The 25,263-nt window shown below is 39.8% G+C and overlaps 2 protein-coding genes across 3 annotated transcripts in view; both read left to right on the top strand.

The window, feature by feature from the left end:
- The window catches only part of MAN2B2 (mannosidase alpha class 2B member 2), a 31,248-nt gene extending 25,129 nt beyond the window's left edge, over positions 1 to 6,119 (top strand). Inside the window, exons 12-19 of one of the 2 annotated variants that reach the window (XM_055796177.1) lie at positions 855 to 1,046; positions 1,932 to 2,184; positions 2,294 to 2,404; positions 2,512 to 2,704; positions 3,363 to 3,512; positions 3,880 to 3,992; positions 4,886 to 5,016; positions 5,898 to 6,119. In XM_055796177.1, coding sequence (XP_055652152.1) covers positions 855 to 1,046; positions 1,932 to 2,184; positions 2,294 to 2,404; positions 2,512 to 2,704; positions 3,363 to 3,512; positions 3,880 to 3,992; positions 4,886 to 5,016; positions 5,898 to 5,979 — 1,225 coding nt within the window. In that variant the 3' untranslated portion in view covers positions 5,980 to 6,119. Of the gene's footprint in view, positions 1 to 854; positions 1,047 to 1,931; positions 2,185 to 2,293; positions 2,405 to 2,511; positions 2,705 to 3,362; positions 3,513 to 3,879; positions 3,993 to 4,885; positions 5,017 to 5,884 lie in introns of both variants that reach the window. The other variant, XM_055796176.1, reaches the window with a different exon arrangement.
- Positions 6,120 to 10,831: 4,712 nt separating this feature from the next.
- Positions 10,832 to 21,014, top strand: LOC114013760 (uncharacterized). The gene is made up of 5 exons (XM_027794817.2): positions 10,832 to 11,012; positions 12,844 to 13,173; positions 15,247 to 15,366; positions 16,432 to 16,565; positions 19,418 to 21,014. The coding sequence occupies exons 1-5, from the start codon at positions 10,958 to 10,960 to the stop codon at positions 19,460 to 19,462; spliced, it is 684 nt and encodes a 227-aa protein (XP_027650618.1). The 5' UTR covers positions 10,832 to 10,957; the 3' UTR covers positions 19,463 to 21,014.
- The last annotated feature ends 4,249 nt before the right edge of the window (positions 21,015 to 25,263 follow it).

Genomic DNA, 25,263 nt, shown 5'->3' with positions numbered 1-25,263 from the left:
TCAACTGTGAAGCCTTATAAAGTTTAACTGCAACAGAACTTCTATTCTAGGTCAAGCCCCTGCACTGGAAATGCCGCACAATGGGGATAGCAGAAAAGACTCGAATATGTTTTGCTTCTCAGTCATTACAATTTGTAGGTTGCTGTATTAACACTAGCTAAAACAGTTGACAGTTTAAGTTTATATGCCAGACAAAGTGATTTTTCCTGTTTTGCCAGCAAGGCTCCAAAAGAGGAGCACAGCAGGTAGCTGAGGGCAATCGCATCTTAACTTGCCTTCATATGACTTTCCAAATACTGGAATACTGAGTCATGAATAGCTAAACTGTAAGCTTCTGGGGAAAAAGGAGGAGACAAAGTAGGTACTGAGTCAGTGTAAATTTTGCTATACTGTTGCTGTTATGTTCCTTACCAGTAATAGGGAAACTTGCATCATGCTGATTCACCTAGCTACAAAGTCAATTAAAGAAACCTGGTTGATTATTCATTAATATAGTGTAACGTACCTCATTTTTGTAGAATGGGTGGGATTTGGTCCTGTAGCAACTTTTACATCAAAACAATGAGCTAACGATGATGTTTCTGTCTTGAGGTGTTTCTGGGTTTTGAAAGTATAAAATTACATAGAAACTCCATTTATTTACACACTGACAGATGTCTTAATGAGAAACACCTTATTTCTCTGCTGTCCTCATTTCCTAAATCTTATAGAATTAGTTACCCACTTTGAGGAAACAGATACTTTCTTTTTTCTTACATTCCCGGCCTCATTCCTGTTGCAGTTCAGCTTTGCATCTATTATGTACAAAATGTGTTTGTAAGTAATATCATTTTTCCTCTGTTGTGGATTCTCAGGGAGACTAACCAGACTGTCCAGTTGACCCAGGAGTTCCTTGAGTACCATGTGAATGGAGATGTGATGAAAGGACCCATTTCAGATAACTACTTATTTGCCCCAAATGCTTCAGCTGTTCCAGTATCACAAGCAGTGGGATTGGAAATAGTTTCTGGAAACTTGATGACAGAGATACGGCAGTATTTCTACAGGTACAACACCATTACAGCTTCACTTCACTGGAGCACTTCGCAGAGCTCACTGTTTAGGACTTGGACAAAAGAACTAGCATGCATCTGCTAAATGCAGTGCTGAGGAAGCACCTCCTTTAAATAGCGCATATTGGTGCAGGAAGGGAGGTGAAGATCGTTCAGTTACCTTCTGTGGGTCATTTTGTACTGCAGCTTCTGTTGGGACCCTCGTTTGTTACAATTCAATGAAAATTGCAGCTATCATCTTACATGGGTGGAATTTGGACAAAATGGGTTCATTTTTATAACTGTGAATATCTTTCTTACAAACAAATTAGAGAAAGGAGAAATGAGTCCTACACATCACTCTGACCCCTGATGAACTAGCTACTTCTTACTGTTAAAATTATAACAGCCTATAACCCCTTCACCCTCTTTAAAATCTGGTTATTTGATTGAAGTCTTTTCTTTTACATGGCATTGTACAAGGATTGTAGTTGAGAAGGACCTTTGGAAAACAGTGAAATTCTGCAATCAAAATGAATATTCCCCCCATTGAAAAAATACATGTATTCTGTACAAGTAAATGTGTCCCTTAGGGAGTCATAATTACTTCAAAATTTGTTGTTAACTTTGAGAAAAGCACAGCCTCTCTAATCAAATGAAAAGGCCTCTTTACACTTGCAACACTAAAGAAAATTGTAGGATACCACTCCAGTTGAATATCTGTACATCTGAAAATTAAGTTAAAATTAAAAATAATTGCATATTTACATAAAATATATAGAAAACAGGCAAAAAAGTTGTCTGTGTATGATGACATTGTGAATGACTTGCAAGTCTTGACATAACTAATCAAGTGCTCCACTTTATAAACTCTGCATATCTTTCCTCTCATTTTTATAGTAATGTTACTTCTCAGGATTACATATATGCAGTGTATACCAGGATGTATACAGTACCAGAAGGCTATGATGGAAAGTTGCTTTGCCATAGGATAGAGCAAGAATACAGCGTTGGGCCTTTGGAATTAAATCGTGAAGCAGTTCTAAGAACGAGCACGAATTTGAACACCAAGCAGCTACTCTACACTGACAGCAATGGATATCAGATCCAGAAAAGACCATTCAAGGCATATGTGAATAACACAGTGGCTCGGGTAGGCACAAAGGCGGAATCCAAAGTCTGTTGTGTCTTACCTTCGTTCTCCATTACTGTTACCTAGGTTAATATTATCACTGCATGGTTTACTGTGTGTATGTTTTCAGAACTATTATCCTATGGTCCAGACTGCCTACATTGAAGATGATACCACAAGGCTGGTACTGCTTGCAGAAAGAGCTCATGGTGTCTCAAGTCAAGGAAATGGACAAGTGGAGGTAACTGGTTTTTTTTCCCTCTAGGAGAGCATAATTTCATGGCTGCTGATAATATAAATAAAGCATGGTGGCTGATTACTCCTGTGACATTTACCTTCCCAATACAGGTGATGCTTCACAGGAGACTATGGAACAACCTTCAGTGGGACCTGAATTACAATCTCACTTTGAATGATTCTTCAGTTGTTCGCCCTGTGATTTGGCTTATTTTAGGAACCAAGGCTCTCACCAATATTTTGTATCGGACAAGTGGACTGGCATTAGAACACAGGCCAGTAGCAATGTTTGGAGCATTATCAGGTAACTCATTCCATCTCCTGTGCTGTCTTTAGGATCTGAATGGCTTATTTACGTTGCTTTGATTTATGTTATTAATTTTGTAAATGCAGACTTCAAGCGTCCTATGTGGCAAAGTTAGTATACAGTGAGTTAGGAGGCAGGTTTAGAGCCTGCTAATTAATTTGCATTAATTTCAAAGATGATGTTGTCCAAGTGTATGAAATGTTTCTCTTGTTATGTAATTATCTCTACTTTCAGAAAAGAATAAATTTTAAAGCATCTAATGAGAACAAAGTGTCCACACGGGATTAGTGCAAAGTAACTAGTGCACTGTATATCAGCTTCCTGGATGCTGGGTCCTTAATGACCATTTCTGAGTCATTCTTTTAAAAATATTTGTTTGACTTATTAACTAAAACTAAAGCCTCGTCGTGGAACAGCAACTTCAAGCTGCAGTGAAATTTACTTTATGGAGAGCTCTAATACACTTCTCCAGCAGTTAAAATTGTGCTGCTTTCTCCTTTGTATCTCAGAAGGCCTTGGAGGAGAAAGCATAGCATCTGCTTTGCATCTGCCATTGCAAAGCAAACAAAAATCTCTTTACCCTTCCACAGTACCCTAGCCAGGCTTGTCTGTGTGATCAGTGTTTGATGTTTGCTTTGTTTCATTTTGCATGTAGGAGATAAACCAAAGCTATCCAGACAACTTCAGAATTCAGTCCACGGTTCACCTGTAACTGTCCCACCTAATCTTCATCTCCAAACTCTGAGCATTCCAGGGTGGAGGTACAGCTCTAATCATGCAGAACAGGTCCACAGCATCCGCATGGGTAAGCGCCTTCAAAAGGGTGTCTGGATGTTACACTTAAAGAAGCCGGCTTTCTTTTCTATCTATCTTCTGTGGCTAGTGCTTCTATTTATTCGAAGTGTTAAATTCCTCTATCAAGAAAGTTAATTGTACTGTATGATTTCTCTACTCAGATAGTGAAATATTTCTCCTGCATGAGTTCACCAATGCCTTTTAGTGTCATTCCTGTCAACACTGGGAGCTGGGTACTTCTTGATGTTAGTCCTCTTGCTAATTTAAAAAAATGAGAAATAAGTTCAAATTAGAGAGTGTGAAGCTTAAAAAAAAAGTTTAAAAGTTGATTTTATTTTTAAAGTAAGAAAATGTTTGCATTTTGTTTTCTCTTAAAGGTAAACAGAAGCAAGGTGACGCAGACTTCAGTCGTGTCCTGATAAGAATTAGGCATTTGTATGAAGTTGGAGAGGATCCTGTGCTGTCTCAGCCCGTGATGGTAAATTTGAAGGTAAATCTGATCCTTTGAGACAGAATACCACTTGAGGTGGTTTTGTTCCAGACAGAGAACTGGTTCTGGAATGAAACATCTTTGTTTGCTAAAGACTCAAAAAGATACAAAAATACTAGTATAACTTTAACCTCAGAGGGAAGCAGGTCTTATTTTTACTCAGCTTTGCAACACAGAAGCCATTACTTCAGATGAAGTTGCCATAGGCACAGCATGAAGCTCTGCATAAATATCGATAAGATTCATTCTGTTGAGCTCTTGGTTGTATAACACTTCCTGCAGTACCTTAACCAGTGCAGAGAGGGGGATTCTGTTTTTCTGTTTCTTTACTTATTGCAAGTTGTATGTATAGTTAATGAAATGTGGATAGGATTAAAGCAAACAACCATTTCTTTCCTCTATAGTTTATTTCAGAGAGTTGTTGAAACTTTGGTCACTTTCATTATGTACTGTGTATTTTCAGTTTCTCGTTTATTTGACCTTTCATGTAGAAGTAGATTATTTTATAATGCATGGCGGGGGGGGGGTGGGGGTGTATTTTAAAATATGAACTTTTGATTGCGATGACAGAAGCAGGGGGAACAAGGTGCAGGGTTCTCTTTTGGCTAGAAAACTGTAGCATGAGTTTCAGCTTTTGAATGGAGAAATTAGTAGGTTGTGAACTTTGCTAGAAGAGGTGCTCTCAGCACCTCAGCTTCATAGTTTGAAGCCTGATGAATCTGAAGTTGCCATTGTGTTGCATGACCTAACAGATTTTTAAAGTCTCTACTACTTTGCTTAACAGATCAATGCTAGAGATGAAAGTTCTACTCTGGTCTGTGTACTAGACTGTTGAGTGTGATGCTATTCTCAGTAAAGTGTGGTTTGATTCCTTGTGTTTTCTTTACTCGAAGTCTTTGCTAAAGGGATTAGGATCAGTGATGGCAGTGGAAGAGAGATCACTCACAGGCACGTGGGATGTAAACACTATGAAGCGGTGGAAATGGAAGACTGAACAATATCCAAGCAAAGGAAGCAAAGGTAGGTGGAATAAGGTAGTTGGTGTCCATAGTGTTGTTGAAGCTTGATGAATAGTCTAATTAAAAATATAAAAATATTTGCAAGATTAAAAATGTATTGTTGTTCTATATGACAGAGCTGTTATGCGGCACAACCTGCAAGTTGGAGCATTTAGCGAAGATTCCCTGCAAGCACTAGACTGCTATATTTCTCTGATGGCTTCTTTTGCCTAGAAGTGTTAGAAATCTTGCAATCTTTCTGGAGTCATCCTGTCCAGACAGAAGTGGCTACTTTATGAATTCACACTTTGACACAGATGGATTTTGTTAGATGCTGATGAGTTGTGTTAATCTAAGCTTAAGCCTGTGCTGCAGAAAAACAGCTGCAGTTAAAAATCCCCACTGTAATCAGCTTAAAGGACTGTGTGGATAATATTCAAGTTAGGGCTGACACTCAAGTCTAATGCTGTGGGTGACCTCATTTCATTTCCAATTCCAGTTAGTTGCTTGGACGTTGTCCTTACTGTCACTTGCATCCATATATGTGCCTTGGTAAAAAGATTGCAGAGGTTTGTGGGCCGGGCTAGGTGAGAGTTTAGAGCTCTGCTTGACCTGCAGCTAGGAACTTACTTGCTGTTTACTCATGATGAAGAAAAGGTGCATGACTGGGGAGTAGTTTCATGTTTTCTGTGTGTCAGCGTACGTAAAGTAGATGGATTGTTGATTATTTTAATATTATGAATGGCTACGTGGCTCCACACTACTTACAGCTTTAAGGAGGAGAATCTGCTCAAACACCAGCTTTTAAGGAAGGGATAAGTTAAAACTGTTAAGACAGAATAATACATAAATTTGAGCAAAGCTTCTTTAATACAATGTTTTTGTGTTTTACAGGATTCCCCAGCAGCACAGACACCTCAGAAAACTGTACAGTAACTGTTCACCCAAAGGAAATAAGGACTTTCTTTGTATATTTTCATGGTCAATAAAGTTTGACATTATATTTCAGGAGTGAATATATATTAGCTTCCAATTTTTGTTTCAAGATATAAGTGATATTCTTGAAAAAATTCTACTGCTGTTAATGAAAGAAATAGTCATTTTGGAATAAACTCTAAATTTAATTAAACTGTTGGCCTGAGTTGTGGGTATTTTTGTTGGTTAGTTATTTACAACTCTTTTTTTTTTTTTTTCCTGGAATGTGTTCAATGCAAAAATTACCTTGGTGTTGCAGTGCAAGCATATTGAACATTTCCATGCTTGCTGTGGGTGGTTTTAAAGTGATTGCTTCAATAATGCTATAATTGCCTCCATGTGGAGGCACTGTTCAAGAAGGAAGGAAGCAGAGTGAAAAGGGCTCTTCCAGAGTAGCTATAGTGAAATAGTTACGCTGGAAGAGCTGCGCTGGTGGTCAGTTCTTCTGTGTAGACAGCCTGTGTATACTAACTGGCTGCATCTCATTAAAATCACTGCAGAAACTGCCACATTCAGTTACTGGATGAGGAAAGGTTGTTTCATATTTTCTCTTGGTTGTTTTTCATACTTCACTATAAATATTTAGTGATATGCTAATGTAACCTGCCCTGCTGCAGTGAAAGCCATTTTCCTGAAACATTAAGCCCAAAGGGGAAGTATACAGCACTGTAACTATCACGCAGTAAAGTGTGATGGCCATTATTTTTCATTTTGTTTTGTGTATTTATTTGGGAAATGAAATGAGTTCAGCTAAGTCATTTTCCTTGCTTGTACCTTTGTTCTTACTCCCTGCTTGGCTATGCCATGTAGTATAATGGGTATGCTGCGTAGGTTACACAGGGCTATGATTACAATTCATCTTTTTGTGACTGAAGTGGTATGCACTAATACACTTGCTGGTAGGTTATAAAAATTGAACTGTATCTTCAGGGGGCAATTTCATGGTCAATCCTGGCCAAGCAGTGAAGGATCCTACAGCTGCTAACTCTGGGTGCTGCTTTCCCAGATGTCGGGTGGATATGTTTCTAGCAGGCTGTGTTGGAAGGAGTTCTACAAAAACCTTCCATATGCAGGATAGTATAAACAGGAATACCTCATTACCAGCTGATTTATCTGGGGGGGTGGGGGGTGGGAGGGGTGAGGGGTATCTACTTCAATTTGTGGAGACTTTCTGATTAAAACCAAACCAAAACAAAAAAAACCCACCACAGAATATTTTATCTGGAGTTATTTCAGTGCAATTGGCCATCAGGGAATAATTTGCCAGAGTCAAATCTTGTATTGCACCAGAGGCATCTAGGACTGTGGTCTGTCAAAAGCATGGCATTCCTATTAGAAGAAGATGTTGTTGCATATTTTATACGTTCTTTTTCCCGAGAAATCTCAACCTGAGCAAATGGAAGCCTGCAGGCATTTGAATCTCTGTAGAGGGACCTGTTTAGTAATCATCCTTTTTCTTCCTTCACATGTGTCAAGATGGTGAGGAGAAATATTGTGGTACTACATCAAGACTTGATAGAAATCAGGCCACTCTGTACTTAAAGAAAAAAATACATCAGGTGGGACACATGAAAGAAAAGAAGATGGATGTATGTTATAAGCAGAGGAAAAAGTCATACATGCATTCAGCATATTTGTGCTAGGGTAAGTAAGTTCTGGTTTTAATTTTGGTTGGAGTTAAGGAAGTAGCAGTGGCAGAGCCAGGAGAAGATAGAAGGGCACTTGGGTGTCTGGGAAAGAGGATGTGACAAGCAGTCAGAGTGAAACTGGTAGAAGTCTGAAATGCAGAATCTTCTGATAGCAACTTATTTTGTCCACAGCTTCTGGCTGAAGACCCTCCAAGATGCTGCTCTTCTGGGTCTTGTCGGTTCATTTTGTCTGGAAAGCCAAATTATATTTGTTCCATCATTCTATGTAATTTTGAGGAATAGAATCACGGATGTCCTCAACAGCTGGTGGAGTCCTATTTGTGTCTCAGGACAAAGAGTGTAACTTAGTAAACTCTGTTTTACTGCCTTCTTTTCCAGTGCCCAGGGCCACTTTTTCATGTTTTCTCTGTGGGCTTTGTGGTCTGCTGGCATCTGGTGTGGCTTGGGTAGCAGAAACGCAAACCCCAGATACAAGGCAGCAAGGAAGCTACTGCCGGCCACTGGAGACACCAGGTTTTGTCCCTGCTTGGCAAATGCAGGGTTGTGGTTGTTACATTGCACTGCCCTTCTCATTGCCCTGTTCTATTTCAAACACTTCTAGTTGCATCCACATGGCTGAAACCTACATGTTAGTTACTTGGACTCACAAAAGAAACAATGTTCCCATTAGGTTTTTTTCCTTTCTAGGAAAAGCTAATGCCTAACCTTTGTTATACATTAAACCAGGTGCAAACCTAAATTCAAGCTCAAGAAAATAGATTCATGCTAGCATTTATCTTGAGAAATTCATGCTGATTAATGTTTTGATGCCAGTACCCTGACCGCTTTTTTTTTTTCCTATTGTGCAAGAAATGCATTGATGCTCTTTTGAAAGGAAATTTTTGCAGATCACTTTCTTTAATCACTTAAGTAAAAAAATCACTTGCACTCTTAAAAATAATTTTAAAATTAATTACAGTATCCACAATTGCCATATTTGTTTTGTCAGTCCATTTGTGCTGTGGAACTGTTTTTCCTACTGAGACATAATTTGTTATTCACAGTTGAAAAATAAATTAGGCATGCTTTTTCTGTGCTAACAAATAAGTGTGCCAGAAGAGTCCTACAGTTAATATCAGATTTAGGTTTTAGTGGTTTTGTTTGGGTCATAGCTGGACAAAATTAGTAATGTGCATGTGTCATACAGAACATATAGAACACCACTGACAGTCATGAGAAGTTATGAGGTCTGTTACATGGAAGTTAAGTACTGTGTAAAACCCCAAGTGATAGCATGCTTTCCACCTTGTCTTTGAGTCGGAAGAGGGAAAGATTCATCAGTTAAGCACAACAAGACAAATTTCCGTTTTCACCAGAACTTTCTTTTAGCAAGTGCTTGTTATGATTTGAAGATCTTGAAAAGGCAAATCTGACTTAAAACTTTTTTTTTTTAAAGAATCTGATAACATGTCCTTGACTTAGTGATTCAGAATTTCGTTTCAAGTTTTAAAATTTCAGATTAATTCCTCATAACAAAGAAATGTAAACAGCTTATGCTCCATCTTCTTATTCCAATGCAGCAGAATTACAAGCTCGCTTGACTACCTTTGGTTTCACACACACTCTCCTCAATGCTGCTGTAGATTAATAAATTTCCCAGCTGACAGTAACACCTCAAAAATGCTGCTGTCTCATTAATACTTGTGTTACAAGCTCTCAAGCAAGTCTGACGTATGGGTAAGGAGGAGGGAGGGGGTTTAGGCCCTCTCTTTAAAACTTTCAAATGTATTTTTCGGTATGTCTCCACTGGTGTTCCTTGAATGCCATGGAGAAAAGTTTTGGGAAGACGGATTTGTGCAAAGCATCCAGGAGCCTGGCTATCACTGCCTCTCCAGGAACAGAGCACCTCTGCACTGAGCATCTCCAGCACACGGGTGGGTAAAATTTACACATTTACAGAATCCAAATTCATGGGTGCAGTTGCCAAGGTTAACTAAGATTAAGTTGCAGAAAGAAAAGAAAACTTGAAAGAATCTTTCATCTTTCTGTTGTAGATGCTTTCCTGGCCAACACGGTTGTTGCATGTGATGCATTTACCCTGGCAGCAAAGCTGGCTTAAGAAATTTTGTCACCGTGTTTTTCCACCCACTAAGTAGTACCGTGATGAGAATTTGTGGGGTTGTGTTGTCAAACGGTGCAATGAAGTAACCAGGGCTAAAAATAAACCTTTTTCCCAATGCCTTTTCCTGTCTGCTAGTTCATTTTATCTCTTGACAGTAGATGATTTGGATTAGAACCAAAGCATCTTTCAGAGTAAATATAAGCTGCGATCAGCGCTATTCAAAAAGCTTCACCTAGTTTCTAGACAAAATACTCTGCAAGCTGGAGCTGCCAGCTGTGTAACTCAATACTAAATGCATGAATGTAGATTTTTAAATACAAGAGAAACTATTTTTTTCCCTTGAATTTACACATGCATACTTCATTTCTTCTACATCTTTGATTGGTAGTACCAAAAATAACATGAATGCTTAAGTATAAATTATTTGTTTTACATTCCTATGCTTATAATCTTAGTGAAACAAGCCTTAATTAATACACAAGGCACTGGTACTGCATTAATGTAACTGCACCCACAGCGTAGCATCCCGGATTGCTTCCCACTGATGCTGGGGCCACTGCGAGTGTGATCTTCGAATTCAGCCTTCCCCCATTGCCCCTGCCAATAGAGCTGTGCTGCTGTTAAGGCAAAAGTAGGAAAGTACTTTTCACAGGATGGAAGAATTAAGGCAAGATTTCAGCAAGATAACAATGAAATGTGTGATAAGATAGGAGCAAGACTTGGTATCAGTGTAACCTATCCAAAGCTAAAGAGACTTATCTGAAGTCTTTTTGGCTTTCCATAAGATTCATCAGGTTGGCTGAAAAAGGCTGCTGACAAGCGTGTACACAGTAGCTAAAGAAATCTTATCTTCATAAAATGCCTTTAAATGAAGGGTTGCAGAAGTGCAATGGCAAACATTCACATGACACCACTACAAGTATGGAAAAGCAGTTCTTTATGTCATCAGAAGAGAGGCGAATCTAGTGCTGAAAGGTAACCAGATAGGACACAATTTAAAATTCAAAGAAATTTTCTGCTTTCAGACAGAATATCTGGGCTCTTAAAACAGACACATCTATGTCTTAAAACATTACATTTGATGGTAATTTCAGAGAGTAGGAAAATTTGGGTTGCATATACATTTCTGTCATCCTCACCACATGAGGGAAGAGGAAGTTAATTACAAATCTGTCATGCTTTCATTTGTTGCTTTGCTGATCTTCAACAAAGACACCCTGATGCAAGTGCTAATAACCTTGCATGATGATCGTAATTTCACTGAAACTTCTTTTAACGATGTGTTTTGGCTGCTTAGGTAAGTGCTGTTTATTTTTGTTCTTTTGTTTGTAGTTAGTCAAGTGTAATTCCTGAGATGGATTTAAAAAAAACTTCTCACAGTGTATCTGCCTCAAATAGGCTTGTGTGTGAGACAAGGATAATGTTAGCTATATTTTCATAATGCTGAAATCAAAATTAAAATGCATGGGGAATCAGAAAGCCTTTTCATAAATAGATAGTGGTAGAAAAAGTGTAGAGGAACAAATCGTACACTTCAACACAGAAAATGGTGTTAGGTGAATACAAGCACTGTTTTTCTTAGCCCTTCAGACTGAAATATTTATTGTGGCAAACACTGAATGTAGAATTTTAAAATGTTGAGGAGGGCAAGATGAAAAGATTAAACAAGTGGAAAAGGATTTTTTCAGTGGTATTTTTCAGAAAGCCAGTAAAGTCATGAGACAGAAATGTAGCATAGCCTATAGCACAACTGTATTTTAAATGACAAACCGGAAGAACAGAAAACCTGAAATTTGTGATCAATTCTTTGATATGTGAACAGCTTCTAAGTTGTCATTTACACGCTATATCAACTCTTTCCCTTATTTTTTCTGCTCTTTATATCACCCCGATACTGTCCATATTGTTCTCTGCAAGTTGTTGAGCACTGCACAGTGGGAAAAAATGGAGCTGCCTAACTCCTGTAGGTGTGATAAAGATGTGGCTTTTTCTAAAGGCAAAGGAAAAATATTTATTTGCATAATTCTGATAAAACCAATCAGATGCCATTTTAGGACTAGAGAGGGGCAAAATCATCCCATTACTTACATGTTGGTGTGAAATGTGCCAGAGTTATAAATAGGATAAAATTTGGAAGAAAGTTATGCAGTGATACTCTCATCATGAGTAGATCTTCACTTAATAGTATAAATGCTAGAAAAAAAGAAATTATAATTCTTCATGCAGCATATGAAACTAACGGTCTCAGCAGTCATGGGAATAGATTTTATAGGATTAGCACTTTTGTGATGAGCATCCATGTCATTACATTAAAGAAAGTTATCTGATATTCACACAGTAGTTTCACTTCAGAAGAAAATAATTTTGTGCAGTACTGCACAGTATCTGATGTAGATCACTTTGTGTGTGGACAGTGAGTGACAAAGAGATTCGAAGCAGGAAAGAGGAAAAAGTTTTATTTCCTCTGTTACTGTCCATGTCAGCCTTGTCAGGCAACAGACCTGGTGAGGCTTGTGGTCTGCGTGGCACATTGCGTACTTATTAAATTACAGAGACAAATTTGATGCTATAAACTACTTGTCAGCAAAAACTTAATGAAAGACGTTTGAGCAGCATTAAAGAGCCCACCTTCAAAATGCTGCACATTTGTCACTGATTAGAAGTAGTGCGGGACAAGAACTCCCACGTGGAGACAAAAATAGTAGTGGATTTTCCTTTCAGCTTGATAACCTTCCACTATTCACTGATGAATCATTCTGAATGCCTCCTTTTGGTCATTCTTTATCTGGCAGATAAAGTATTTAATATGCTTCAAACTCAACCTCTAGTATAAAAGCTTTTTGTTGAAAAAAACCCCTAAGTATATCAGTGAGTACAAAGAAAATCTTCATTTATTGCACACAAACAATGATGGAGGGTTTTAACACACCAGATTAAACATTTCCTTCAGCCAGAAAGTAATTGCCATTGTTCAGAGGAGAACTGGGGAGTAACTACTCATAGAAATTAATCTCATAATGGTTTTATGGTATTAACATTATTTTAAATACTGTGATTGCAGACATTACAGCTGTAGTGTCACCTCTTTGATGCTTTAGCTTTTAAATGTATGTGTATTTCTCCACTAGCTACAGGTCACAATAATTTAACAGTCATCCAAACACCGACGAAAGTACATCTGTCAGTTGGAGACTACACTGAAATTGCCTGTATTTGGGAAAAATCAATTGAGAGGTATAGAGTAAGCTGGTATCTTGTTGACAAAGAGAACATCACCAAAACTCTATCATCAAAAATTTTCTATGTATCCAACATCACCCGTGAAAGCAAGGATGTGCTAATGATAAAATCTGCCAATGTGAATGACACTGGATTTTACTACTGTCAGATAATTATTGAAATACCTTTTTGTAAGAAAGTGTATGGAAATGGGACAACAGTGATTGTTGACGAGAAAGGTAAGCTAGCAAGAGTGCTTGCCATTTCATTTGTCTTCATAAAGATGCTTCAGTTTGAACAATTTTATACATTTCCTCCCTCTCCCACATTCCTCCCTCAACGCTGTGGATCTCAGGGTGAATGAGACACAGAGAGGACCTGAACATCTTTGAATGACAAGTGATTTAAGCTCTTTGCTTTAATGTCCCCAGCGTAGTGTTTGTTTTCTTCTATAAGGGTTTGCTAATACGAACGATTAGTTAAGGTTTACAAAACAAGCTGTGCATCAGGTGTGTATTTCACAATTATAGTGAAAATATGTACAAATATACAAGTACAGCCCCAAACACAATTCCTTCTCAGAAGGGATTGGGTAGGCTAGATGTGAGACAATGTGGTAGGGAGCAGCTGGAACAGTCACATGGCTACTCTGTTCAGGGATATGTACCCTTTACTAATCATTTTGGGGGTTTATTACAAGTTCTTAATAAAAAGTGGGAGGTAAATCAGTATGGAAGACAGAGCAGTATGGGCTCTACATTTAAAAGGATTTGTGTCTGTAAACTTGTTGTAACAAAATGTTTTACATAGGCTGGTGTCCTCTTATTTTATTATAGTCATATGTTAACCTTTACAGGGGAGCAGTTTAAGGTCCGAATTCTGAATTAAGTATTGAAAAGCTTTAATACAATGAGCATTCAAGCAATTTTTCAGCAGAAGGGGTGAGGTATGTTTCACCTCAAGACACTATGCATCACTTCTTCAGGATGCTGATCTCTGCCTCTTTTTCTGCCATTCAACTGTACAGAAAGTCTAGGGGACTAGCTCTGACATTTTGAAATATTATATTTCATATATTGACTGGTCAAGTCAGAGGAGTAACCTGCCTGTTCATCTGGCACAGTCCATTTGGGCACAGTTTTATACTGGAAGTCCAAAGGGAGGTACAAAAATAATCAAAGATTTAGAAAACATCAGTGTCAGAGAACGAATGAACTAGTGCCCAAAACAGTGGGAAATTAATTTAAAAAGCTGTTAGAGGGTTAAGATAATCTAAGCTTCTGAAATAAGTTAGGTGATCTGATCTCTTACTTGGTCAAGTAGTAATAGCCTTAAAATCCAAGCAGAAAAGACTCACATTAGACACTGCAGGGGGAAAATGTCAAACTGCGGGAGCTATAGGAGGGATTGATGTTACTGTTCATCAGGCATGCATCCCTCAGGGATGGTATAGATGACCTTGCACTTGGGTGAGGAGATGGACTGATTCACTTCTGAATTTTTAATGTTTTGTTCTTCTCCACCCCCCACCCCCACCTCGCTGCTGTTCTTCTGTTTTATCTTTGAATAGTACATCGCTTTATTTAAAATATGTCATTGCAGAAGCTCACTCATGGGGTGAATTAAATTGATTACTGCTTGTGAAAAATCTTTGTCTTTCATAAGGAATCATTTAACTTGGACAGGGAGCTCAGGGAGCTCAAGGACAACTTGAATGAGCAGGTGGTGTTTGTCCTGAGCCCCCCAGATGAACAAGATATGGGCAGGACCATCCAGACACTGAATATCATGTGCAGCTCTGTCCTGAGGGCACCTCCACCATGTTCGGGCGTCTGGCCAGCGTCCCTGGTGTGCGTGAACCTTATGAATCATGAGACAGCACATGCCTGCACTTAGCCTAGATGTAAAAGTTTATATACACTAGGTGTGTAAACTGTATTTGTTTTTACTGAGTATAAAGGCGGGCAAGCTCTGGGACTGTGCCAGAAGCCTCACCTACGGGTGGACACACCACATAGGAATTTTCCCAGTTACTGAGAGCTCCTGGCACCAGCTGCAATGGGGCTTCCCAGCCCAAGTGTGGGCCTGGGTGATGTTAAGGTGGTAAATGGTGATGCCTCCTTTTCCTAGTCTCTGTAACACTTTGCGGTAATGATTTGATGCTTCACTTGGATTGCTCTTTTATCATATTGTGCATAATAACTTGTGTCCTTTTATCATATGGCATGCTGTTTTCCTTTATTATATTGTAATATAACAAACAGCATTTATTCTTATATTTTATTTGGAATTCATTTTTGCTTGGTGTACAGTCAATCAGCAAAACGACTCATTGAAAGGAGATTTGGCAACATGGGCCATCATTCCTTTTGTAGTAGCAGTGGGAAGCTTGTATCTTTGCTACAAAAAGAAACAGCGCTCAAAACTTTCTGGTGAGTGACAATATTTCCATTAACATGTACTCTCTACCTTATATATCTGTTTTGAGATGGCTGAACAACTGCATTTAAGAGGCATCACTAAGAGGAATTTCAGTGTCTAACTTTTGCTCACCGGGTCCAGATCTGCTAGGGGCATCTCAAGCTGAGGGCTCAGAGGCACAGCTGCTAGTTTGAGTGTTCTTGCAGCCACTATTATCTACAGTATTTGTCTTTCCAGAGAGAGTGATCACTGTGGCTGAAGATCTTGACCTGGCTAGAGTATTGAAGTATATAAATTCTGATAATTTTTTAGCAGACTGATAAAGTGAGGAGCCATAACTTAACTCTGCATCAGTGGCTTACTCCTGGTAGTGACACCTGAAGTGACATCTGAAAGACCCAGCCTTGGGGACTTTATTGTGAGCTATGTTTTTTAAGCTGTGTATTTTTTAAACTAATTATTAAATTTGGGGTGTTTGCAAAATCCTGAAATGAAGAGTGGAAAAAGTCACAAGAAAAAACAGTGAATGGCAAGAGTAAAGGACAAGTACAAATGTAGTGTATCTGCAGGCAGCGAGTGCAGATCTGTGACATATAACATAAGGCAGCCTCTTAAGTAACTGTAGCATGAGCATTATGGTTGCAATGTAAGGCTTACTCGGCTTGGGAGCCGCCGGGGATATAGGTGGAATGTCTATGACTTGAGATGCAATTCAACTTGCAGATTGAAAAAGCGGGGTGGGGAATCGAGACAAGTGAAGTCCCTAAGCTCCTGTTTCAGTCACTGGGGTTGACACAGGCAAGTGTACACACTGACCCGCTGTAGGTGAGCTGATCAGCTGTCTTGATCAGTGGCACAAGCTTTGAGCAGCTCCCCATAGCAGAAGGAGCATTCGGAAACCAGAAGGCAGCTTATTCCATCTGCAAGCTGAATACCGTTCTAGTGCCTGTCAAGACTAGCTATACAAGAGCTCTGCACTCCTCGGTCCAGGGCTTTGTAGGGCTCTGGTAGAGCACCAGTGTGACTCTGGGAGTGAGCAGTAAGCAAGCAGTGACTGTACCTTGGGGTTTGCTAAGGTTCTGCACAGGTTCCTGCGCCAGCGGCAAGGCGTCAGGACGCACGGATGCTCAAGGTTGTAGAACATCAAGGGAGAAATGAATGCACCAATGAAGCAGCTGAGGAAAACTCATCATGTAATTCTGCTGAATGGGTAAGTGGTTTATAACAAGACTTTCGCTGTGAGGGAGGGACTCTCAAAATGAGGTACTGGGGAGCACACTGTACTGAAAGCACACAAGCTGCTGTTCCGAGGATGGCATCTTACTACACATGAAAAAGGTTTAAAGAAAAAAAAAATGTTTTATTGCAAAAGACAACACTCAAAAATAAGAAAAAAGATATTTATGTAGTAGGAAAGTACTGGACTCTGTTGTTATGTTTAATGACACTAAAATTGCCTGGAGAAAGGGGCAGCAAAAAATGGAGAATATCAATATAGAGACTGAGTGAAAGAAGTGTAGAAGTGAAAAATGGCAATAAAGTCCCTTTACATATAGTTTTACGCCAAGCTCCAGGGGCTTGGACCAACTTCAGCTCCTAGGGCCATTAGAACAGGCAACATTTGCTGAGAGCAGGTAGAAGATTTCAGGCAAGCTCCTTTTTCCAGGCAGTTATTTGTCTTTTAATTACATTAAAACATAAAGTGAGCAAGGGAAAGAAGCCCTAACTTAACTCTTGCATAAGCAGGCACAACTTCCATTACAATCAGCTGGACAGGCTTGGAAAAGCCACACAGAGGTGATGTAAAATGCTAAAGTCCACGGTCACAACTGCAGTTACCAAGCTTACAGACTCCTGAATTCACCTTTTAGAGAACCTGGCTTCAGTCATAAGTTGGTCATATTGGTACTGAAATCATGGTGAGAGAGAATATCAGGGTGCAGATAGTAAAACAGTGATACCTATCTTATATTACGTAGCAGTCATCATTCTAGAAAATGTATAGCAGGGAAAATTCACTTCCCATGATATGTAGCTTCCTGCTGAAGCTAAGAGTCTTGCTTTTACAGGAGGTATCACAGCAGAATATTTTAAAAATAAAGGCATGAGATGGTCTGGTCATAGTAATAAAATATTCTAATTACTAGCAATAAATGGATAAATCTTCTACCTATTAATATTTAATGAAGATGTAAGAAAACAAGCTTGATAATGAGAAAACAAGCATCAGAGGTGGTGCAGAGTGAAGAGTTCATTAGCAGACATTAACTGCTCGGGGTCTGTACGGTCGACAAGACTCATCCAAGAGTGTGCGAATACAATTATAGAAAGTCTTTTGTTGTTGCTTTATATTTAGCAGCTGTAGCCACAGTGATGTGTCACGATACAGGTTCAGTGTTTTCTTTCATGTAACAGACATTTTTGCTATATTATTGAAAGCAGAAAACGTGGTTTCATAGTGATATCATTTTAAATGTTAAAGCATAATTGGATCTTATAAATCATTCAGGAGATCCAGTAGATTAGTAAAGCCAGTACATACAATGTGCATGGGCCCTATATTTCAAACAAATTAAACCAGCAGAGATGAGAAAATATTGTGGTGTCCCTGGAGCTGCACTTACTGCTTTTCAATTGTGTTGCAAAACAGGATCGGCTTAACTATTTTTTTTCTGTTTGTGCAAAATTCATTCTCTAAAAAGTACACAATATATTTTTATGTTGCTTACACTTTTTTTAAAAAGCTTGTAAATTTGCTGTCCATTCCGGGTAAGTTTGGACACCATTTCTAGAACAGCAAACGTGAAGGTTCTGTGTGCCTCTGCAAGGCTGCTCAGTCTCCGGTTTATGTCATTTTTTTTCCAGTTCTTGGGGTTGTGAAGGCAATTTTGTGTCACAGAGCTTGAATCAAGGCATGGATTTTATATCCTATGTCAAAACAACAGAGCAATTAGGTCAGATGACAAGACATAGCTCCAAGTATCAAGTTAGCTTAACCTAAGAGTGAACATTGTCATGGCAAAGCTGGCCGCTGTAGCTGTGCATTTACTATATAGCGCTTGTCTCTATCTGGAGATTCATCCCATATTTCTTGAGCTGAGATGCTCAGGGAGTGCTTCCCAGGCAGTTCTGCCAGCTGCAGGGGAATTTAGGCCTTGGAATTCTTGGAGCAGTTGATAATTTTTTCATTGCAAACTTCAGCAGGCTCCATCCCAGATTTAAGCAATGCTGTAGCATTAGTGCAAAATTCCAGCTCATGGAAGCACACAAAAAGCTCTGGTTGTGGGAAAATGCATAGAAGCATGATCCAGGTTAGCTGGCCATACCTACCATGCCTGCTGCTTGACATTCAGCCAGCAGGTGCCTCTCTGATCTGAACATCGTTCATTAAAACATAACTAGTAAGCCACCATACTAAAGTGTAAGTGTAAAGACAAAAAGCTACCACTTCGTGACTTCCACCTTTTTATGGTTTATGCCATGTCAGCTTGAGAATTTGACTTTATGTGTCTGTGAGCACAGATCTCTGTGCACATTTCAGGCAGATCTTTAATTCTCAGGTTTTGCTAGAGGACTTACGTGAAGATCCCAAATCCTACATGTGCTTAGGAAATGAAAACAGGATGGTTTCTGCACAGCCCAGAATAACATCTGAATATTGCAGCAGCGTGCTAGTCACTGTGCCAAAAGAGCATCCGTCCAGCAGGAACAATGCAATAAAGCTTTTTGGAAATACTGGAGTTAAATGATTAAGGGGGTAAAAAACTTTGCCATTTCTGATTTCATAGAACCTGGTTTACAGTGGAACTTGGCACCTTTGGTATTCTAAACAAGTACTTTGTGCCTAGTACTTAACTAAGAGAATTGAATCCAAACATAGGAAGACTTTCCTTTCAATGTTAGTACCGAGACACTCTTTCCCTTTGAATTTATAACTCTGTGTCCCATTTTTCTCTCTGTTCCCTCAGGCTCTGCTAGATGTTGTCTCTTGGGTAAAAGTTCATTTTAGATAGACTTTACAGGTAAAAGTTATCTTGACTGGAGTTTTCTTTGCTTCTTAAGGCTGTGTCTACACTTTATGAATCACTTGACCCTTTTTGGCAATGAACGAAGGGGGAAAGATGACAAATCCACTGCAACTATTGTATCCAATGGAGCAGATGAGCAAACTCCACAGACTAGGACAACTGCAAAGTCTAGAACGGGACGAGGATCTGCCGTCTACTTGTCCTTTTAGTTCTGAATGTCAAACGTCATAAACAAAATATGGCTAAATAACTATAAACCTGAAAACAATACGATAATTTGCTGCTGAAAGATGGATTATGTGAGTTTCCAGTCAGAAGTATGTCAGCGGGACAATACACAAGAAAAAAGGTTGGTTTCAAGCAGCTGTTGAATGTTTTGTCTGTAACAAAACACTGTAAGGAGTCCATGGATTGGGAGGGTATGTCGTTTTAGATGACTGTCTTCAACTCTTCCCCCCATATCCAGAAATAATAGAAGATGTTTTATCATACTTTGAAAAATCTTCTGGACTGAACAACATTCTCCAGCGAAAGCATTTCTTCAGGTAGCCCATGCATAAATAGCAGAAGGTACAGAAAAAATGTACATGGTGGTAATAATCATTTGACCAAACAGACAGTACTACACACAGCGTGGAGCCTGATCGCTGAAACCATCGTCAGTGCTATCCACATCATAGCCAGAGTGGTATGCCACGAAGGATTATGATCCTGTGGAAAGGGACTGTTAGCATTAATTCATTCACACACTTGGAAAATCTTCCAGAGAAAGTAGTCTCCTATGCACAATGAAATACTAGGTTTAAATTAAGCAATATATATTATTATTATGTAGAATTATTGTCTAACTGGTGGAGGAGGGGTTGCTTGGAGGAGATGGGAGTGGGGTTTTTTGGTGTTGGTTTTTTGTTTTGTTTTGTTTTGTTTTTTGCCAGCTCTAAAACTTTTTAAAAAATCAAAACTGAAGAAAAATCAGAACTGAAAATATAAGGAAAACCTGGCTTCCAAGGTCTGAACAGAGGTGAAGAGTATTGACAGCAAAGCTGATGGCAGTTGTCCCAGGGCTGCTGAATACTAAAAGCAGCTATCTGAAATGTGAATGTGTTTATGTACCAGGGTTATTTCGCCTTGTTATTTTTTTCAGAGCTAAGCTGGAGGTTAGATCATCTTGCCAGCACTGCAGGGAGAAACGACTTCACTGCTGGAGAGGTTTGTTAGAGCTTGTACCTGGGCAGTGCCAAAGGTGCAGAACAGTTTTCCCAGGGACCTTAAGAACAGTTTGTGTGGTCTAAATGTGAATGGCTTGCTACTCAGTATGCTGTAATGAAATCTTTGTGGCCATACAGCATGGTTCATGGTCTGGCTCTCTGTGCTATAGTGACTGCAGTTCACCAAGCTACCTCTCAAATTGCCATAGCTCGGCCATGGCTCACTCTTTGGTGTGCATCCTCTTTCCTGGGTTGTTCTGCAACCTGCCCTGAATGCCCTTCTGCAGTGACTATACTGCTGTCCAAAATATGCTATAATCACTGCACTGTGAATATACCTTGTATGAAAGAAACTATTTGTTATGGTACATCTCATGGTATTTACGTATAAATTGAATAAAGCAAGAAGATTTTCTTTTCTTCCTTTTGAAGTTCAGTTACTTTAAAATCTTTGGTGGCTTTTATCCTGAAACTCATTATTACAGATGTGTTTCCTTTACTGCACGGTGAAACACTGTCATGTGCCATGTTGCTCTGAGGCTCACAAACAGGACCCTCAAATTCCACAAACCCTGTAACTTTGTCCCCTACACAAGAAAGTCATGACTGATAAAAGGGATGGTGGCCTTCAGGCCATGTCCCTGATCAAGGAAGCACTCAGTTATGCAGCAGAGCTGTAAGTGGGTGCAGTAAAATTTGGGTTTTTCCATATATTTCTGGTTACTTTTCTATTTAATCACGATGAGGAGATGTACAGTATTCAGGGAATTGTTAAAGGAAACCACTAAATTAAGAGATGCCACCAAACCACAGTTTCATAGTCTCCCAATCATATTTTCATTTCAACACTATTAAGACATTGTTGATTCAATGTGGTTCCTACCAGCAAAGAATGCTGCCTCGTTAACCGCTGCTCATATTTTGTATGTTAACACGGCCATTTCTAATATCTGGCAGTTGGAGACCACCACATTTATCATGACCTATTTTTATCTATGGCTGGCAGTGGCTATGAGCCAGCAGGGTATTTTCAGAGCTCCTTGGCTGCCCTACTCGGTCAACAAGAGTTTGACACCCATACATCATGCGCATTATCTTCTGTACTTCTGTACCACTTGGATAGCAATAAACCCTTCTGTTTTGCCTTCTTCATGGTTGTTTTGATAGCTTTAAAACAAAAAAAAAGCTCTGTAATTAACCTCAGGATATATTCTACCATCCAGTATGATCTCAGTTTTAACTGTCCATTTCACTGTTCAGTATATAATGAAGCCCATCCACATAACGACAGAACTTAAAGAGAATCCTGGGCCTTTGCTTTTAGCCAGTTTTGGTCGTTATTCCCTCTTCAACAGGCTGCTGCAAAGCGATGCTTCCACTTTGGTTTGGGGTTCAAAGTCCTGTGTTAAGCACAGGCTAGAACACACTAATTTAAGAGCAAGGCTGGCACAATGTATTCTAAAGCCTCGTATGTGTTCTGCCTTACTTTCAATGTCTCATCAATGTACTTGGCTTAGTCATAGTCCTACAGATGAGGCTCATCCTCTGTTCCTGTCACAACCCTGGTTTGGAGAGCTGGTGTAGTCAGCTTGAGACTACACCCCTGAACTCTCACACTTCCTTACCTATTGCGCAATCGTCCAAGGACATACAGCTGAATTAATCTACCTAGCACTTAGGCAGCTAGTCTTAGCAACTGGGTATGGACTATTTCAGTCTGATTTGAACCACAGTCTTTTTCAGAGCCCTGGATTGGGGTACTTTCCTCTCATAGTATCTGTAGAAGAAGAGTGTGGAGCAGGTATTCCTGGCTCCATTACATCAAGGAACCTCAGTAGCAGGCAGGATGATGAGGTGTCCCAACCAACGTATTAGCAAAATAGTCATGTTTATGTGTGATGCTATGACTAATGTGTTTGTGCCTGATAACGGTGCTGTCAGAACAGCAATGACGTTGTCATGGTTTAACCCCAGCCAGCAGCTCAGCCCCACACAGCCGCTCACTCACTCCCCACCCCCAGTGCGATGGGGGAGAGAATCAGAAAGGTAAAAATAAGAAAACTCATGGGTCGAGATAAAGACAATTTAACAGGTAAAGCAAAAGCCATGCACGCAAGTAAAGCAAAGCAAGGGATTCATTCACCACTTGCCTTGGGCAGGCAGGTTCAGCCATCCCCAGGAGAGCAGGGCTCCAGCACGGGTAATGGTAACCTCGGAAGACAAACACCATCAATCCAAACATCTCTCCCTTCCTCCTTCATCCCCCAGCTTTATCTGCTGAGCATGGCATCCCATGGGATGGGATATCTCTTGGGTCAGGTATGGCCAGCTGTCCTGGCTGTGTCCCCTCCCAACTCCTTGTGTCCCCCAGCTCACTCGCTGGTGAGGTGGGGTGAGGAGCAGAAAAGGGCTCGGCTCTGTGTGAGCACTGCTCAGCAGCAACTAAAACATCCCCATGTTACCAGCACTGTTTCCAGCACAAACCCAAAACATCGCCCCATTCTAGCTATTATGAAGAAAATTAACTCTACCCCAGCCCAAACCAGCACAGATGCTAACTTTGTTGACTAAAATTTGCTTGAAACCTTGTTTTATTTAAAGTGGTTTCTCTGTACTGCTGACATCAAGAACCACTGCAAAACTGCCACTATTCTCAAAAACTCAGCAGCTACAGCCTAGGCTTAAATTGACTTCAGGACGTCTTCCTTCGACTAGTTAAGAGCACTCTCAATTTAAAAACACTCCTCCACCAGGCAGGTGCAACGCTGGATACAGACTGTGCCTGCAGAGAAAGTTTGAAAACAAACAGGATGGGTTTTGTCTGGATTGTAATTCTTGCCTAGTTCCTAGCATTGCTTGGGAAATAAAAGTTGAAATCAATCCTTCGTCTGAGCTAAAATGTTTTAACCCATTTCTCTATTAAAGACTATGATCTTCAAATAGATCCCAAATTTACAGAAAAAATACCACCTGAGGGGCAATGGTTGTGTGTCTCAGGGTCCACAAGGTCCATGTTTCCACCAGCCTAAGCCGGGTGCTATGTTGGTTTTATTCTGCCTTGATGAACTGGGCTTTCAAACCCAAATGCAATTTTGTGTGCTGCATCTATTTCACCATTAGACTCCAAATCAAGATATATTGCCACATCCTCTACAAATAACAGCAGAAATAAACCAGAGAGTAAATCTGTAAGATGATCAGAACTTCTTTTTGCCATCATGCTTGTCTTGAGTAGTTATAACGAAGGCAGTTGTAAAGGGATTTTTCATTATTATTTCTTTCAGTAAGCAGTCTTGTTTCAGTATTCTGTAAACAGAAAAAGGCAAATACAACTGACAAATGATTATGCCGATCAAAAGAGCACTAACCAATTTCTCTGACCAAGAGAAAGGGCTGGTGAGCATGTATAGATGCTTCTCATTTTGTGCATAATATGACATACTGAGGTGGGAGGCAGGATTTTGCTGAACTACCATGTTCTAACAATGAGGCTTTGGCTAAGTTGCTGTGGTGTGGTGCTGAGCACTGGTGGATTTTATTGACTGACAGGATGTGACAAGAATTAATTCCTTGTCCTTTTTGCAGAGTAGAGCCAGTTGGCAGGGCTTGGCAACACCTTATACAGCCAGAGCTGCTCTTATCAAAGTTACTTCATAACTTTGTCTCAGGAAGCAGTCAGCTCCACAGAGGTAGCAAAGAGTAAAAAGGGTAAGGTAGAGGGGGAGTAAGCACAGCACCTGTGCTAAGTATTATTAGTGGACTAAGACAGAGGTTAGAGATATAAGTAAGCAACATAAGGGTTCAAAATAATAACAAAGAATTGGATCTGCCTGGTACAGCTGCTCTGAAATGCTCTGTTATCTGCTGATGCACTTGTCCTAAACTTAAATGACCAGCTTCATGAGCCGGGAATGCTGCATCAGTGCATTGCTTGGCCCAACACTACTGTGTCCTAATCACGGTTAGGGCTTCTGATACTGCTGTGGAAATAAATCACGAAAGCAAACAATAGGTATTGCTCCCTTTCTTACTTTGTAGCTTTTAATTCTGGAAAGAGGAAAAAAAAATCACCTCTAATGAAGGCATCAGGAAAAGACCAGGTAGTAAGGTGACGAACACTCCAGAAATACCAGTGGGTTGATTGGATTTTCTCCGATAGAATAACTCTCAGTTTAGCAGCTGTACAATATTACAACTTGTTGTTTTCAGTTTCTTTTTAAATACAGACTAATCTTAACCTAAAGACCCTGGGTCTAATCTAAACAGGGACTGCTATCACAGAAGAAAGGAAATGGAAAGAGTAGCTACCATTTCATTCAAGCTCTGTGGGGGGAAAAACAAGCCGGTTGCCTCTGGGTAGAAACAATAACAACCGGTTTCTCATCTTGCCCTCAGATCTGCAGCGTGGTAGCAAAGTTAGGTGACTGTGGGGACCTCAGACAGATGCAAGCCATCTCCACGGCACCATCACCAGTGAATGCCACACCAATGGCTACTCTATTAAATACACCCGGTAAAGTCCACCTAGATAGATTTAAACATACTTAAAAGACATGTTTTGGCCAAAATAATACAACTCCTTTATTTATATCCATGACTGCATTTCCTCAACACACTCAAGCATCCTCTGGCTTTAGGTGCAAGTCCGTTCATGGTTGGGACCCTCCCTGTG

This window comes from Falco peregrinus, chromosome 2 (genome assembly GCF_023634155.1).
Source record: "Falco peregrinus isolate bFalPer1 chromosome 2, bFalPer1.pri, whole genome shotgun sequence".
Classification (NCBI taxonomy): Eukaryota; Metazoa; Chordata; class Aves; order Falconiformes; family Falconidae; genus Falco; species Falco peregrinus.
The sequence above is the reverse complement of the archived record's forward strand: the minus strand, read 5'-3'. Positions and strand labels throughout refer to the sequence as shown.